Source organism: Equus przewalskii, chromosome 25 (assembly GCF_037783145.1).
Source record: "Equus przewalskii isolate Varuska chromosome 25, EquPr2, whole genome shotgun sequence".
Taxonomy (NCBI): domain Eukaryota; kingdom Metazoa; phylum Chordata; class Mammalia; order Perissodactyla; family Equidae; genus Equus; species Equus przewalskii.
In genome coordinates, this window is record NC_091855.1 from 8,153,432 (window position 1) to 8,171,155 (window position 17,724).

Genomic DNA, 17,724 nt, shown 5'->3' on the forward strand with positions numbered 1-17,724 from the left:
GCTGGGTGGACCAGGAACCACTCCGGAGAGGAAGAGACTTATTACATCTCAACCATGTCTGTCTTCAGAACTGACCTTTCCTGCTCTTTGTGCAACAAGACGCACCTCTCCGAGGAAGGAGGCGGACAGGATTTCCATCATTACTACTGCTCTATTAAAAACACACACACACACACACACAAAACAATGCAGCAACCGTGTAATTACTCTCTGCAGGAAAGGCGTACAAACAGGATGGGGCCGAGCTGAACACGGGATGAGCCATCCCTGTAAAGATTAGGAAAAGGAACCTCCCCGCCGTGTGCCCGCCTCCGGCCAGGGCCTCTTCCAGATGGCCAGTCAGGCCAGTCAGGGTCTCCAGCCCACCTCCTAGGGTGGGAGAGAGGGCGCGGGCGACTCCAGGCCGCGCGGAGTCCCTGCTCCTCCTCCTCCCGGCCTTCCAGCCCTCCCCTGGCCTGTCTCCCACGCCTCAGGTGTTTGCTCCAGCTAGGCCACGAGCCCTTCCCTTCTTGGCCTGCACCAGGGCTACCCTCCAGCGCCCAGCGCTCAGCGCCCCGCCAGACCCCGCGCGTGGGGAGCGCGCAGAGCGGGGCGGGCAGGCGCGGGGCTCCCCGGGGCGCGCCCCCACCGTCCGACCGCAGGCCCGGCGGCGCCGCGTGCCACGCCCCCGGGGCTCGAAAGGCGCGGGAGCCGGCGCGGGCTTGCTGTGAACTTGGAGCCGGGCGGCGCGAGGATCTTGCTCGGGATGCGGCGGCAGCTGCTTCCTGGTTTGCAGCTCGCCGAGTGGGGGAGAGCGTGAGCCCGCGGAGGCGGGGGCAGGAGGAGAAGCAGGAGGAGGCGGGGGCAAGAGACGCTCTGGGCTGGAGCTAACCGGACGGGTCGCTCCGGCTCTCCGGGGAGAGCAGCTTCCCGGCCCTGGAGAAGGGGCGAGTCCTGGGCGAGCCCCTGGGAAGTGCCGCGCTCGAGAGGGACGGTCGGGCTACCCCGGCCCGCTGAGGGCTCGGCGCCGGGCTCCCCTCCTTTCCACCTCGCGAGGGAGGGAGGGGGGGAAGGAGGGGAGGAGAAGGTCCCGCGGAGGAGGCAGAATGGCCGGTCGAGGGGGTCTGGGGCGCTGCTTTTCCCGGGAGCTTCCTCCACTCCTGCGGCTGCCGCGAGGGCTGCCCTGAGCAGGGGCTCCAGGCTCTCCCGGGCGAGCCAGCGCGGGCCCCCGGGGCCGGGGCAGAGGCGCCGGCATGTCGTCCGGCACCATGAAGTTCAATGGATACTTGAGGGTCCGTATTGGCGAGGCCGTGGGGCTGCAGCCCACCCGCTGGTCCCTGCGCCACTCGCTCTTCAAGAAGGGCCACCAGCTGCTGGACCCCTACCTGACAGTGAGCGTGGACCAGGTGCGCGTGGGCCAGACCAGCACCAAGCAGAAGACCAACAAACCCACGTACAATGAGGAGTTCTGCACCAACGTCACCGACGGTGGCCACCTCGAGCTGGCCGTCTTCCACGAGACGCCCCTGGGCTACGACCACTTCGTGGCCAACTGCACCCTGCAATTCCAGGAGCTGCTGCGCACGGCCGGCGCCTCGGACACCTTCGAGGGCTGGGTGAGTAGCTGGGACCCCTCTTGGTTGTGTCCACTTGACCCCGTCTCCCCACTCCGTTTTTCAAAACTCGCCCGGGTCCCGCTTTCCCATCGTCTTTCAGAGCTCCGCAGCAGCGGGAATTCCCTCTAGACTTTGGTCCTCCCCCAGGTGGCCTCTGCACAGGTGACGCGGCCGCGGTGGGTGTGTGAGGGCGCAGGTGTGTCTCCAGGAAGCCAGCCTGGATACCGACCCCTTTCGGGATGGCAGCTTGGGCTAACGGGAAGTCGGGGCGGGGGCAGTCACCCTCCGCCCTTTGCCCAGACTTGGGGTAAGGCACCCCAACTCTCGGCACGCGGGTAACACTCAGGAAAGGCAAGGAAGGTCAAGCGCTTCCTAGGAGAAAGCCATACATTCTCACAGGTATTATTCATAATGTTTATGGATACGTGTTGGTTCAGCCGCTCAGACGTGCACACGTGTTTCGGCATGCAGATCCATTACGTCCCAGAAGTACAGTAACCTACACTGGCAAGGATCGGAGTGCCTGGGTCTGCACGTTGGCAAAGTTTTATTGTTTAGCAGTTTTCCAAGGAGATGAGGTTTACATGTGTTTGCAAGTAGCGTCAGTAGTTCGGTCTCCGTCTGAGAGGCGTGAGTCCTGCGGTGTGCGTTTCTCCTGCTCTAGGTCTGCGAGCTGCGGGAGCTCCTCAGCGATTTGTGGACCGCCCCCACCCCCGTTCCTCCCTGCCTCACCTGGTGTCTCTGTGTCTTAACAAGTAGTTACCCGCAACTTCCCACTTGCCTCTGCTTTTCACATAGTTCCCATGAGGCAAAATTTCTGCTGTAAATAAATTAAAATTTCTAGAGCGCTCTACACAGTGCTAAAATGCTTTTGCTTCTCAATCCTCATACTGTCTTTGTGGTGCAGTGTTATCCTTCTCACATTTACATGATGGAGTGATAATTATAATGAAGTGGGCTGCTTTGGCAAAATGGAGTCAGTTGTTTGAAGACTCTCATGAGTTTAATGGTTTAAGTTCTGGAGAATATCAGTTTTGAACCTAGAATGTGAATCAGTATTGAAAACCTGTTTGAAATTAACAGTGTTAATTTCCACCATTAACAGTGGTGGAAGTAGATGGATAGTAATGAAAACTCATGTAGATATTTATTTAATACTTTGCGGAATGGATAGTTTTGCCCTATAGTCTCTAAAATTACAGATGGCTTGTGGAGCGGTCCCTTTCTTTTCAGTAGAAGTAAACAAAACCTATCACGACTGTTTAACTGTATCATTAAATTATATTGGGTTAATTTCCCTTCAGCTGAACTTGTTTCATGAAATTTAGAAGTGGATTGAAGAGGAATGGCTAAAGTAAAGTTAGAGACTTACATTTTATCCTGTGAATTTCTGGATAGGAAACAGAGGTGAGTGCAGGAATCTGAATAGAATTATTGAATTAGTGTCTGAATAGGAATTCGACTGGGCAACACTCTAGAGGAATGAGGTTCTGAAGGCTGGTGGTGCAGACCCGCTGACAGCTGTTAGAAGGGTGTCTGCCCAGAGGGAACCTAGCCTCGTTTTTCTTACCCCTAGTCTGCACACTTGAATTACACGGGGAGCTTTAAAAATCCCCCCGTATAAATACTCTAGATAAGATTCTGGCTGTGGGACCCCAGCATCAGTGATTTTAGGCGCCCAAATGATTCTAGTGTGCAGTCAAGGTTGAGAACCTGTGGCCTAAATGAAGACCAAGAGATGAAGGCTGGAAGAAGAGTAAGTGTGGGAAGATCCAGGTCACCTGACAAGGTGGAGGTGTGCAGACTGCTTCTCATCCCACGGGATGAACAAAGCTTTAAATGTAAATTAAATTCCTATATCTATAATTGTCTGAATTAATTTTACTTAGATGTTTAATAAAACCCACCCGTGGTGTTTTGGAAAACAGGAGTGTTTGGTGGGATAGATCAGACTTTAAATAACCTTGAAACCAGCAATTTGTCATGCATTTATATTCAGTTAGTGGGGTAGAGATTTAAAAGTTCTGGGTATTTTGACACTGGAGGGTAGGATAGAGAATGGGTAGAGTGTTACCTTTCTTAATTTTTAAGAAAAATCTTAAGAAAATATTTGGAAATATATGGAATGCTTGATTTTTTAAAAGATTCTTTATAGATCTAAAGGTAGTTTTGAAGTTTAGAATTACAGACATACTTATGTTTAGTATATTAAATTGAAATGTGTAGTTTATTCAGTTAAAAATGGAATAATTGAATTTACTCCACAATACATTTATGTGTTGCAAGTGGAATTACAAATTGCTGAACTTTAACAAACCTAGCGACTTAGTTTTTGCTAGATCGTGAGAAGAGACAAAAACAAAAGATAACCGTTATCATTAAAATAAAACAAAAAAGTTGTTATGCTTTCTGGCTTAATGTGCTTTCTAAGTATCAAGAAAATCATTGACATTGATTTTGTACTGCTTTGTCAATGTTATCTTCTAAGCTTGATGAGAGAAGGGTTAGATCTATTTTATGCAGTGTATTCCTAGTACCAAGCCCAGTGTGTGATATAGATTGGGAAATCAAATATTTCTTTTCTGACTGTATATATTTTATTTAATCTATGTAAAACCCAAGGAAGTGGTGGGATATAGCTAAAGAAGTTCTTAAATGGAACTTCAGTGTTAAACACTTAAATTAGGAAAGATCTCAAAGACCTCAGTTTCCACCTGAAACTAGAAAAGGAAGAGCAAATTGAATCCAAAGTAAGCAGAAAGAAGGAAATTTTAAAGATAACAGAAGTCAGTGAAGTAGAAAACAGAAGCAACAGAGAAAAATCAATGGAAGAAAAAGCTGGTTCTGTGAAAACAGTCGGTAAAATTGATAAACCTCAAGCCAGAATAATCAAGAAAAAAAGAGAAGATGCAAATTACCAATATTAGGAATGAGAGAACATCACTATCGATCTTATGGACATTAAAAAGTAATAAGAAAATATTGTGAATACTTTTATGCCAGTAAATTCCACAATTTAGATGAAATGAACAAATTCCTTGAAAGATGCAAACTACCAAAACTCACTCAAATCACTTGGATAGCTTATGTCTATTAAAGAAATTGAATTTGTAGTTAAAAACCTCTCACAAGCCAAACTGAAGGCTCCAGATGGCTTTGCTGGTGAATTCTGTTATACATTTAATGAAGAAATACAGTCATCCCTCGTTATCCCTGGGGCATTGGTTCCAGGACCCCTGTGGATACCAAAATCCATGAATGCTTACATAAAATGATGTAGTATTTGCATTTAGACTATGCACATCCTCCCGTGTACTTTAAAACATCTCTAGATTACTTATAATACCTAATACAATGTATATGTAAATAGTTGTTATGCTGTATTGTTTAGGGAATAATGACAAGAAAAAGTCTGTACATGTTCTGTACGGATGCAACCATAGTAGGCGTTTCTATCTGTGACTGGTTGAATCTGCAGATGTGGATGCTGAGGGCCAACTGTATTGCCAACTCTGCACAAACTGTTTCAGAAAATAGAAGGGAAGGATCCCAACTCATTCTATGATGCCAACATTACCTTTATACTGAAACCTGATAAAAACATTACTGAAAAATAAAACTATAGACCAATGCCCTTCATGAACATAGATATAAAAATTCTTAAGTTTTAGTAAATCAGATCTAACAAGATAGTGAATAGATAGTACATCAGGACCAAATGGGGTTTATAACCAGGACTACAAAGTTGATTAAACATTTAAAAATGAATTAGTGCAATTCTTCATGTTAACAGAATAAAAAATGAGATCCGTATGATCATCTCAATAGATATAGAAAAAGTACTTGACAAAATTCAATATCCATTCCTGATAAAAACTCAACAAAACTGAGTAATAGAAGAGAACTTCTTCAACCTGATGAAGGACATTTGTGAAAAACCTACAGGTAACATCTTAATGGTAAAAGAATGAATGATATTCTCCTGAGATCAGGAGTGGCAAAGATGTCTACTCTTACCACTTCTGTCCAACAGTGCACTGGAGGTTCCAGTCAGTGCAAAGGGCAATTTAGAAAAATAAAATACATACAGATTACAAAGGAAGAAGTAAAACTGTTTTTATTTGCAGACAAATGATTGTAGAATGTTCTAAGACATCTATAAAGGGCTACTCGAACCAACAAGTGAGTTTAGCTAGGTTGCGGGATGCAAACCAATATGCAAAAATCGATTTGTATTTCTATATACTATCAGGGGACAATCAAAAACTGAAATAAAAAAATACCACTTAGAGCATCAAAAATATGAAATTGGATAAATTTGATAAAAGATATACAAGACTTAGTTACTGAAAATGACAAAACATTGCAGAAATAAGTTAAAGATCTAAATAAATGGAGAGATATACTGTGTTCATGAATGGATTCATGAAAGATTCAATATTGTTAAGACCTCAATTCTTTGCAAATTGTTCAATAGATTTAGTGCAGTAGATTTAATGCAGTCCTAGTCAAAATCTCAGCAGGCTCTGTTGCAGAAATTGACAGACTGATTCTAAGACATGGGGACTTAGACTTGTCTAAGAATAATTTCGAAAAAGAGTAATGGGAGGACTTACAGTCTCTGTTTTCAAGACTTACTATAACACTACCATAATCAAGGTACCGTGGTATTGGAGAAAAGAGAGTCTTATGTATAGATCAGTGGAATAGAAGAGAGTCCAGAAATAGATCCACACGTATATGGTCAGCTTATTTATTTATTTTTGACAAAGATGCAAGGGCAATTCAATTGGGAAATAATAATCTTTTGAACAAGTGCTTGAACAATTGGATAGCCAAATGCAGAAATATGATCATTGGCCCTTACCTCACACCTTACAAAAATTAACTCAAAATGGACCATACACCTAAACAGGGGTTTAACTGTTAAAACTTCTATAGAAAAACAGAAGAAAATCTTAGTGACTTCGGGTTCAGCAAATATTTTTTAGATAGGACACAAAAAGCACCATTAAAAAATAATAAAAGCAGACTTTATCAAAATTAAGAATTAAATTAAATTGTATCTTTTCAAAAGACGCTTAAGAAAATGAAAACACAGCCACAGACTGGGAGAAAATATTTGCAACATCTCAATCAGACAAAGGACTTGTAAGGCAAATACGTAAAAGAACTCTTAACACCTTAATGAAAAAAATACCCAATTTAAAAGTGAGACAAAGACTTGAATAGGCACCTTCATGGAAAATAGCAAATTAAAAGATGCTCAAAATCATTAGTTATCAAGGAAAAGTGAATTAAAACCAAAATCCAAAGGCTAAAAATTAAAAAGACTGACCATACCAAGTGATGATGAGGAAGTGGAGCAACTGGAACTCTCCTACACTACTGTGAGGAATATAAAATGGTACAGTCACGTTGGAAAACAGTTTGGCAGTTTCTTAGTGTTAAATACATACCTACCACGTGACCTAGCTACTCTTAAGTATTTACCAGGAGAAATGAAACCATTTATGCAAAGACTTGTACGTGAATGTTCGTACCCACTTTATTTGTAATAGCTCCAAAACTGGAAACAACTCACATGTCAGTCAGCGGGTGAACGGTTAAACAAATTGTGTATTCACACAATGAAATATTGCTCAGCAATAAAAAGTGATAAACTCTTGATGCACACAACAATATGGATGAATCTCAAGATAGTTTATACTAAGTAAAAAAGCCAGACAAATAAGAATACATACTGTACGATTCCATTTAGGCAAAATTTTAGAAAATTAAAACTAGTTTGTGGTGACAGGAAGCAGATCAGTTGTTGCTTGGGCATGAGGGGTGGAGATGACGGGGGGCTGGATTACAAGGAGGCACAAAGAAACTTTCGAGGGAGATGAATCTATTCGTTATTTTGATTGTGGTGATGGTTTCACAGTTATAGACTTATGTCCAAGGTCATCAAATAGCTCACTTTTAAATATGTGCATGTTATTGTATGACAATTATACCTTAATAAAGCTGTAGGAAAAAAACAATGAGGATTTATTATCCCTATTTTACCAAAGAAGATGTTAAATAATTAAGTGACTGAATTAAATTTGAGCCAAGGCTGGCTCTTGAAAATGACATTGCCTCTTTAGTGCAGAAAATATAAAGCATAAAAAAGACCCACATTCATTAAATATAATTTCTGATTTTTGGACAGAGTCTCATTTTCTAAATTATCACTGTCAGTTTTTTCTGTTTCTTCTAGAACTTATTTATTTTGCATCATTTCTTGGACTTCTGAAAACCGAAGTTTTGTCTAAATTAAAACCTTATTTCCTTCTTTCACGTATTTGCTTTTTATTTGCTGACTTTCCAAATGGGGACCGGCCTCTAATGCTTAATGCAGAGCTTGGGGACATGCGGGGAGGCTGCGTCATGGAAAGACCTTGGCATCCCCTCAGGAAGGAAGGACCTGCTTGGCGGGATCCCAGCCTGTTTTCCTGGTTCAGCCCTCCTGAAGACATTCTGTTCCCTGAAGCTCTGGAGGGCTGCTTTCTCTCAGCTTCTCAGTGAGGTAGCTACCTGTTTCGTAGTCCTGTCAGGTGAAGCAGCCAAGTGACCACTGGGCAATCGTTGATTATCTTTTCTCTTGGTTCCTGGATCCACATGCATGAATTTACAGCATTAACGTTCTTCCAGATTCATTATCTAGTGGTTCATTGTCTTTTGTACTTTTTAGTGTGCTTATTTATTCTCACACTTATTTTTTTCTGAGCCAGTTGGTGAGGAGTGTCTAACACTGACTGATTAACTCACAGTGTTCAGGGGAAAAACATATTTTAGCATCTCGAGGGAGGTTTTTTCCAGTGTATGGATATATTGTGTCCTCAGTTTCATGGTAAGAATTGTGCTGCAATGGGGCTGGCTGCGTCTCATATGCAGGTTGTGGCTCAGATGTTGCCCCCTCAGAGCATTTTCCAGACCACGTTATTATCTTGTCACCCTTCATTGCGCTCATTACTCTCTGAGATCATTTTGTGAATCCATCTGCTCATTGTATTTTCCTCCTTTAGTGTGTAAAGGCCTTGAGAGCAGGGACCCCACCTCTCTTATTCATTGATCTAAACTCAGCATCTTGAGCAGTGTCCAGTATGGGGTTTGTTGTTATTAGTGCCTTTGAATGGCTTCTGACTCCTAAAGACCCTGTGTACAGCAGAGCACAACCCTGCCCCGACTTTCTGCGCCATCCTCTCACCTTCTCTCATGACATCAGACAATGTTCTGCTACTCTGCGTAGGGTTTTCGTGGCCAATGTTTTTGGAAGTGGGTGGCCAGGTCCTTCTTCCTAGTCTGTCTTAGTCTGGAAGCTCCACTGACACCTGTCCCTATGGTGACCCTGCATACCAGTGGAATAGCTTTTCGCATCACAGCAGCACATAGCTGCCACAACATGACAACCCACAGATGGGTGGTGTGGTTCCCTGACCGGAACCGAATTCTGGCCACGGCAGTGAGAATGCCAAATTCAACCACTAGACCAGTTGGGCTGGTTCCAGTATTTAGTAGGCACTAAATATTTGTTGAAATAATGCTTTTTGTTATGTGATTTTGGGGCAAGTAAAGTATAAATACTTTGGCAACACCTTTCCTTAAATATTTTATTCATCATTCTAAAATAAGCGAAAATAATTGGGGAGTGACCAATTATTATATTTATTACAGTGTCCCTCTTTTAAATCAATTAATGACCTATCAATGTATGTTTGAAAGATTGGGCCAGATTTTTCTGCCCTTTGAATATGGTAATGGATTGAAAACTTTGTGTATGGAAAATTCCTTGCTTTTTCTTCATTTTAAAAGACTATGATTTTTAAACCTGTTAATATGTTGTAACTTTGTTCACTAGTATTGTGTGAGCCGGACATGTTAAATTCAGGGCAGAAGCAAGAAATAAGCATTTAAAGATTGCACTTCAACCTTGGAGAGCTAATGATGTTGGTGGGCAGACTGTGAATCATTTTATCTTATGCAACTCTTAGTACAGTTTTAGTAGCTAGCAAGTGTTTAGAATGGTGACTAGTTGTGGTAGTGAAAGTGCAGTGCATTTTATGAGATGGGCAGCATTTACTTAGAATGAGAGAGGTCCCTTGGATTTTCTGTAGTCTCTTTTCTACTTTATAAAACAATTGACTAGATCAGGCTCTCCGTTTGTGTTGACTGCTCAGCTCTGTTCTGTTAGAATATGGTAAAATTGAGGCCCGAGTGGAAACTCAGTGCCTGACCACTCTTTTCCACTCTCATCATTACTGTATCCAAAATGATCTTCTCAGTTGCCGAGCTGATAGTCATTCCTTTACTTAAAACCCTTCAGTGGTTCCCATTGCTCTTTGCTAAAGCACAACTGTTTAAAATGGTATAGAATGTTCTCCATGGCTGGCCCCTGATTTTTTCTTGAGCCTTATTGCTCTGCCCTCTCCAAATGCACACTCTGTGCCCCAGTCACAATGGGCGTCTTTCAATTCCTCAAGGGCCACCTTGCTAATTCCTACCTGTGCTTTTGGCCTCATTATAGACATCACTTATCCAGAAAACTTTCCCTGACATGCCCAGTCGGGGTTTGGTCCTCCTTGGTGTTCCCTCAGCATCCTGAGATTGCTATTGTTCACCTTCCCCTCCATGTGGAAAGGATGGACTATGAGTGGATTGGACTCTCTTGGAGCCCAGTGTGTGTGATATTGGTCAGAGGGAGTTCAGGGTGTAGTATATGGGTGATTGACTAAGATTCATCTGTTCTGCTCCCGGGGTAGCTACTCTAACAGACTGGTCATATTTTCTGTATGAAATGCCAAGCCCTTGGTGAGCATCCATCCATCACTGAGCATGTCCTCTGTGCTCTACCCTGGAGAGGCAAGTAGACAAGATAGACATGGCCTTCCTTCACAGGCCTTGTAGTTCCAAGGGGGAGACAGATTTGGGGGAAAAAAACCAACAACCAGCAAAGTACAGAACAAAAATAAGTACTGAGGTGTTGGTGAGCACCTGGTTTGAAGAGATCAGAAACAGTTTCCTGGAGGCAATACAGACAGCTGATTTTAAGGCACCAGCGTAGATAGCCACAGGCCTGCTTCAGTTAAATGACTGTGAAAAATCATTCCTCAAAAGAAGAAAAGGAACTTCTGACCTGATACTGCTTTCCCAGAGAGATATCACAGATGCCATTTTGAAAGGTAAATGTTCCTGATCCATAGAAATATTTCCATCTTTGGAAAGTTTGGGAGGGACTAAGTTGTGATGCCTGTGAACAGATGACCTGAAGAAACATTTGACTCCCAAAGGCGGAAAATAGTGACACCCTATTTGAATCGCCAAATACCCTAAGATTTGTACAGATCCCAAAAGAATCATGGATGTTGAAGCCAGAGGGCCATCTAGTTCAGAACAACAACAACAAAAAGCCTGATAGCTCCTAGGCCCATGGACCCCAGGTAGATGTGTTCTTTTGGCAGAAATGTTTTTGACATTCAATCTGAAGGCATTTAGTTCTGTTGTGCTCCAGTTTGCCACAGACCCTACTACTCGCTGTTATAAAATCAGCCCTCTTGACTCGTTACCTTCTCGGTCCTGGAAGATTTTTGAGTTTTTGATGCCTACTATAGCTCAAGCCTTTGTACTCAGAATCTGGGAACCAAAGCTCCAGCCAAAGCATTACTGTCGCCTTAGCTCGCGTGATGTGTGACAGATACACACACACATTTAACATGTATATGTAGATATGCTTATCTAGATTTATTTAGATATATATTAATTTATTAATTAATTAATACAAGTAAATTAGATGTATATTTATTTAGATGTTTATTTTTGCTTATATATATTTGTGTCCTAAAATTTTAAAGGAAGCTGGCTTATTAGTAAATATATGGGGAGTTAACTTTAACTGCAAATTAGTATTGTATTAACTACCCAATTAAAAAAATCTCTCTTTGTATTTCATTATACAATTTCCAGCAATATGTAAGTGCTGTGCTATAATGGGAGTCAGGAGAGCTGGGTTCAAGGTGTAGCTTTGCCACCTATCAACTGTGACAGGCAAGCCTCCGTGTATCAGGGTCTCAGTTCCCTGGTTTATATCGTGAGGGGCCTGCGCTAGAATATCTCTAAGGACTCTTCCATCTCTGAAGCCTCTGACTCCACGTGTTAGGCAATTACATCATTTCTTCTCTTTTGGGGTAATTGGTTTGGTTTTAAGCAGTCAAAATGAATTATGTCTTATCAAAGTTAGTACCTCCTAAGAATTAAATTGATCCAAACCTAAATTGCTCAGGCTTGGAGAGGATTTAGCTCATGTCAGATGACTTTTAGCATTGATAGTGATGTTGGTGTTATTTCCTTGGCTTAGAATCAGCCTTAAGGAATTACGGTGGGTCCTCATTTCAAGCCTTGAAGTTCTATTTCTTGATTTACACTAATGGGCTCCTTGTTCTGTGGAGATGGATGTAAGTTATGTCCCTATTACCTTGTGTCAGAGAGAGACCAGAATCCTACTGTTTGAGATTTTGCTAGAAGCCGTTCTCACTAGCATGGTAATTAATGCTTTGTAGTCCCAAAGTGTCTGTAGCCACCAGTCTATATATCCACCCTAGGTGATGACAAATACTATAAATCACTTGTAGGACAGACATTTTAATTAGATGGAGGAATGCGCCCAAGGGCATTGGCTATCATAGTCTTTAAGTGCTATGCTTAAAGTGCTGTGTTTTAAGTGCTATACTTTATGAGATAGGAATTTTTTTGTTGAGAATCATGGTACTATTCAGAGAGATTTCTCAAGATCGTTATGTTAGTGTGTTTCTGTAGCACCAGTAAATTTGAGCAGTGATTGTCAAAGCACATAGGACTTTTTAGTAGAAAGACGACTTAATAGAAGACTCACCAACAATGCTTTTATTATGTGATTTTACATGTTTTACCCTTGCACACTTTTTTTTTTTTTTGGTGAGGAAGATTGGCCCTGAGCTAACATCTGTGCTATTCTTCTTCTATTTTTGTATGTGGGACACCACCACAGCATGGCTTGAGGAGTGGTGTGTAGGTCTGCAGTTGGGATCCAAACCTGTGAACCCCAGGCCACTGAAGCAGAGCATGTGAACTTAACCACTATGCCATGAGGCCAGCCCCTATAGGCCCTTGCACACTTTTGACCTTATAGGGAGAGAAATGCTTAAAAGGTAACCAAAAATGTCTAACTTGTGCTTGTGGTAAAAAAAAATTAGGAAATTTGCCAGGAGATAGAATCATGGCCAACATGAGCCCCTCATAATTACGTTAATGAAATAAGTCGTATGGGGCCAGTGTGGGCATGTTCTACACCTAGTGCCTCTTCTCCAGGTGCTTAAGCCAAAACCATGAAGCTGCGTTTTCACTTGTAAGTCATGTTTATTCCTGTACTTGTGTAGCACTGTTTCTATTTCTCTCTCATAGCTCTTGAATATGATGTAATGCCTCTGTCCTCACACTGACCTATGGTATTCTTGTCTGTGATGTCAGAGGGTTGGGCAGCCTGAGCTCTGTGGCCCCTTCCAGTATCAGAGTTACGTGCTTCTAGTTGTGGTTCCATTGGGCAATGAAAATTCAGCTCCCTTCTGAAGTATCTTCTGGAGACTGTTCTGCTGATGCTCAGATTTGTTCTAGGCTCTGAAATTCTTTTTGGAAGAGTAGACAAAAGTCATAAATATATTAGCCTACTTCCCTAAACAGAATGCATTTATTAATTTAGGAGCTGTGAACCTCTTAAGTGCTTTAATATATATTATATTACTGTTCCATCGTAGTACAGAAGAGTTGAGAACAGATTCTCAGCAGATGCAGTGCTTCTGAAACTATTTTTGAGCTCTGGACCCTTTTAGTGGTGATGAAAGCTATGGACCCCGTTTTTAGAAAAAGGCACTATGTGCATACCGACAATGTGCTGGGAACAGTGTTACCAGATCGGTGGTCCCCAAAGCCTGAGTGTGAGCACAGGGCCTCAGGTTAAGAAATCCCAACTGAAAGCTGTCAAAAAATAAGGCTTTTATTAAATCCTAATTCCCAGGGGTGGTTCTAATATTTTCCCCTGTATTTGAGGACATTTTTACTTCAACTAATTATAGGAGACAGTTAACTAGTAGAAAAGAGGTGATACAAATTTTAGAGAAAAAATGTGCTTAAAAAAATATATTCTCACTTACTTCTGGCTCCTGGTGAAGTATACTAGATGATGACCCATTTTAGGACATATTTGGTTGTGTTATTTAGGTATTTTCAAAAGCCTCTATTTTTGAAGGGGTTTCTTTGAGGTTTGCGGTAGATAAAAAGTTCAAAAGAAAACCCAAAAAACTAGGACAGTTTAAGTGACCTTGGCTTGGTATTTATTGTTAATATAAACTTTTCCCTTGTAAAAAGACATAGGATTTAGCTGTATACTTAAAACATTTACCCTCTTTTTGATCTGTACTGGGCATTATGGTGAGTCACTGTATCTGTCCAAGACAAAATGATGAAATCAGCGATGCTTGTCTGTCCTTCTTGCCCTGTGACCCTAGTCTCCTATGACCTGGGTCCCTCTGACCTGACAAGACTTTCTGATCTTCTCTTGAGTTCCAGCTCACCTTGCTGACACTTTGGAAAACAACCTGATGATGGTAGAAATTGAGCTGAGTGGAGGTTGTCTAGAGCGCAGCCCTCCAGCTAGAGGTGAAGCTAGACTCAAGCTCTCTAGACTTCAGCCCAAGATTCATTCCCGACACCACCTCAGTGTGTGGTAGAGGCAACAGGAAAGCCATTCAATCATTCCTAGATCTTTATGGAGAGCCTGCTGTGTGCCGGAATCTTGTAGGTGTTACAGATAGGGCAGAGAACACAACACCCAGAATCTTGGCTCTCACAGAGCTTCCGCCCTAGCATGGAGAGGTAGATAATAAGCAAGCAAACAGGTGATTATGAAAATAACAATGGTGGTTAGGTGCCAATTGGAGAATTACAACAGGGTGATGTGATAGAGTATGACAAGGTGATTGCTTTACCTAGAGTGGACAGAGAGGGACTCGCAGGGAGGGTGACATTTCAGCTGAGACCCAATTGACAGGGAGCAACCAGCCACGTGAGGATTAGGGAAAGAGCATCCCAAGCAAAGGGAACAGCTAAGGCAAAGCCCCAAAGGTGGGAAGAAGCTTGACGTGGAGGAACAAACAGAAGGTATTGGAAGGAGGGTAGACTTAGTGTTAGCAAATTCCATGCATAACCCCAGCTCTGCCATGACGAGCAAGTCCCTTAATCTCTGACTGTTTTCTCTTTTGAAAATGGTGCTAATGTTAGCTGCTTCACACAATGGGTGTGAGGATTAGATTTAACACAATCAACCTGCCCAGCACAAAATAGGCCCTTAAGAAATGGTAGCGTTAGTTACTTTTAATTTCCCAAGGAAATTAATATTTTGGCAAGGGCCTTCTGAAAATAGTCATACTGGCCAAGGAAAGACATTCAGAAAGTCGCGTTTTAGATAATGGGGGTGGTGGCGTGAAAGTTTCCTGGGAGGGGGTGGGGCACAGTCTTGTTGGTGCCCCTTCAATGACACGGAAGCGTCTGCTTATTCTCTGCTCCTTCAGCACCTCACTTTCCAAAGAGAGATTGGGGAAAGGAGACAAAGCCACTGATGTTTATTGCAGATTTTTGAATTTTTGAATGATATATTTATAAATATTAGTGGAAAGTTTTAATACTTAGTGGGATAGGATAATTATGCTGCAGCAATACAATTGATAGGGCCCTGAAGTATTTTTATTTTTATTTGTTTACAAAACTATTAATTTATGGATGAGAATTAATAGACACGGTGCCAGTAATCATAAAGGAAATAGAACCTCAAAAATTACAAATAACTAGATACAGTTGATTCTTGCTTACTACTGACAGCTCATTTGCTTTATTGACTATCATTTTGTGAATTAACTCTGAATGAGTTTGCCTATTTTGAATTACTTTGGATAATGCCTATTTTGGCATTTCTCTGATCTCCAGAATATTTCTGACCTTCCCTTCATTATCCATTAGGTCTGTGTTTAATGTAAAAAGACACATTAGCATTTGCCTAAGCCACGTAAATTAGGATGCAGAACCTACAATTACAGAGTAATAGTACACAAATACAGGCTTTGAGGAATATTTATTGGACTACTACCATCATTATTAATGCGTCATAGTGTGATGGTTGGGTGTCAGCCAGATTGGTGTTCAACTATTAGTTCTGCCTCTTATTAGCAGAGGTCGTTTAACCTCTGCAAGCCTGGCTTTCTCATGGTAAATAGTACCTACCTCACAGGGTTAGAGGAGAGGTACAGCGAGCACTTATGTAAACCATCTAGCACAGCGCATGACACATACCACTGCAGAAAAGTCTCCCGTCTCACCATCACCATCACCACTGCTCTACCCCAGTGCTTAAATATGAAGTCTTGAGCCCAGCCTTTTCTGGAATTAATTCTGAAAACTGTCAGACATTTATTTCCATAGAATTTTAGAGTTTTTAATTTTAGAGAATTTAGAGTTTAGAATTTAGAGTTTTTAGAACTTTAGAGGATTTTAGCAGGGATTTTTGAGTCCAGCCTTCTTAGAGTTTTTGCTTTTTATTTAAGATTCTTGAATGTAAATCAATAGGGTAGTTACTGGCCAAAGAGGAGATAGTGTCCTCATCCTGGATTCATAGGGATTTGGGTTAAATTTTGCACGTATGTCCACCCTGAAAGATCTTGCAAGGAGTATGGGGAAATGAAGCAAGAATTGCCATAGCTACAATGTTGGCCAAAGGCAGTTTATGGAAAACCTTGAAACTGAGTCTGTTGGTTTGCTCATTCAGTGTTGGACAAACAGAAGGTTCTGAATTAGTGTGAATAACCAGAAAGAAGTGAAGTTACAGTATTTAGTTGCAAAGGACTTAAAAAAATCCTTCAGCTTTTAGTGGCAAACTCTGAAATGAGCACTTCTGTTGTTGGAGTGAAGGGAAATGATGGTTAACAGCCTCTTTCAATTGGTATTAAGAGATGTTTCCTTGATTTAAGTTTGAATATCTAATCGTTGGATGTTAATTATTGTCATGCTTTCAAGCAGGAAAACTAAAGTTTCAAAAGTGCATCATTTCAACTTGTGAATGTATGGGTGAATTCAAGGGCACCAACAATTTTGATTGGGTTTGCAGAAAATATTAAGTTTTCTCTCTCATGTTGACTCATTTTGAAGGTGATTACTTCTAGTTTTATCTGTTGCCTGAATACTTGTTTTGGATCCTGGGTTGTTCACAGCAGATTTTAAGTCTGAGCTTTTCTGAAGTGTACGTGTTTAATTTTTCAGAACAAGGGTTTCATTTGCTCCATAAGGCCCAACGGTGGTTGCCTTGATGTTTAGCACAGCCTTGGTTTTAATTGTTCAGAAGCCTTAGTTAGCTCTTTGCCTGCATGGAGAATATATTTTCTTGGGCCTCCCTGCTGGGCCTCCTCGCCTTCTTGTCATGCACGTCCTGTACCTGGGTTGTGGTTGTGTTGATTTGCTGAGGCGCTGCTGTGGCAAATGTCTGGGGTGAAAGAGAATGTGCTTGTGGGTGTCTGCCTTCACTTCAGGCTGACATGCTTTCAGCCCTGTCCTGCTGCTGTCGGGGTGAGCACTGGGGACCCTCAGCCTCCCCAGCCCCTGGCAAAGTGCCCTGCACGTGGTTGGGATTCAGGAAGCATTTGTAGAATGGAGAAATTCCTCATTGTTCTCATGTTTTGATTTGGGATTCAAACACTGTCACTACTTTTGCTAAAAGATTTTCTCTTAAAAAATTCATATTTTGGGCATAGACATTAATACTTGTGTGTGAGCTTAAGAGCAGCCTCAGGAGTAGTTTAGAGAGAATGAATGTGCCAGTGTGATTTTTATTCCCTTGATTATTTCAACGTGTAAAAGGTTTGTGAGAGGACCAGCTGAATCCCAGGTTCCCCAAATAAAATGTTAACTTTCCTTTAGGTGATAAGAGATGGTTTTCAAAATAGGAAAAACTGAGAGACTTAAACCATCTTCTGGCACACCAGAGGTCAGCAATATACTAATGACAGCCTGTCCTTGGTAAGAACAAGAC

General features: G+C 42.1%; 1 protein-coding gene across 1 annotated transcript in view; it reads left to right on the plus strand.

Annotated features, from left to right (window-relative positions):
- Positions 1-661: 661 nt before the first annotated feature.
- Positions 662-17,724, plus strand: part of PRKCH (protein kinase C eta) — a 213,011-nt gene continuing 195,948 nt past the window's right edge. The window contains exon 1 of the mRNA XM_008529606.2: positions 662-1,595. Within this exon, the coding sequence (XP_008527828.1) occupies positions 1,233-1,595 (363 nt within the window). The 5' untranslated portion in view covers positions 662-1,232. The remainder of the gene's footprint in view (positions 1,596-17,724) is intronic.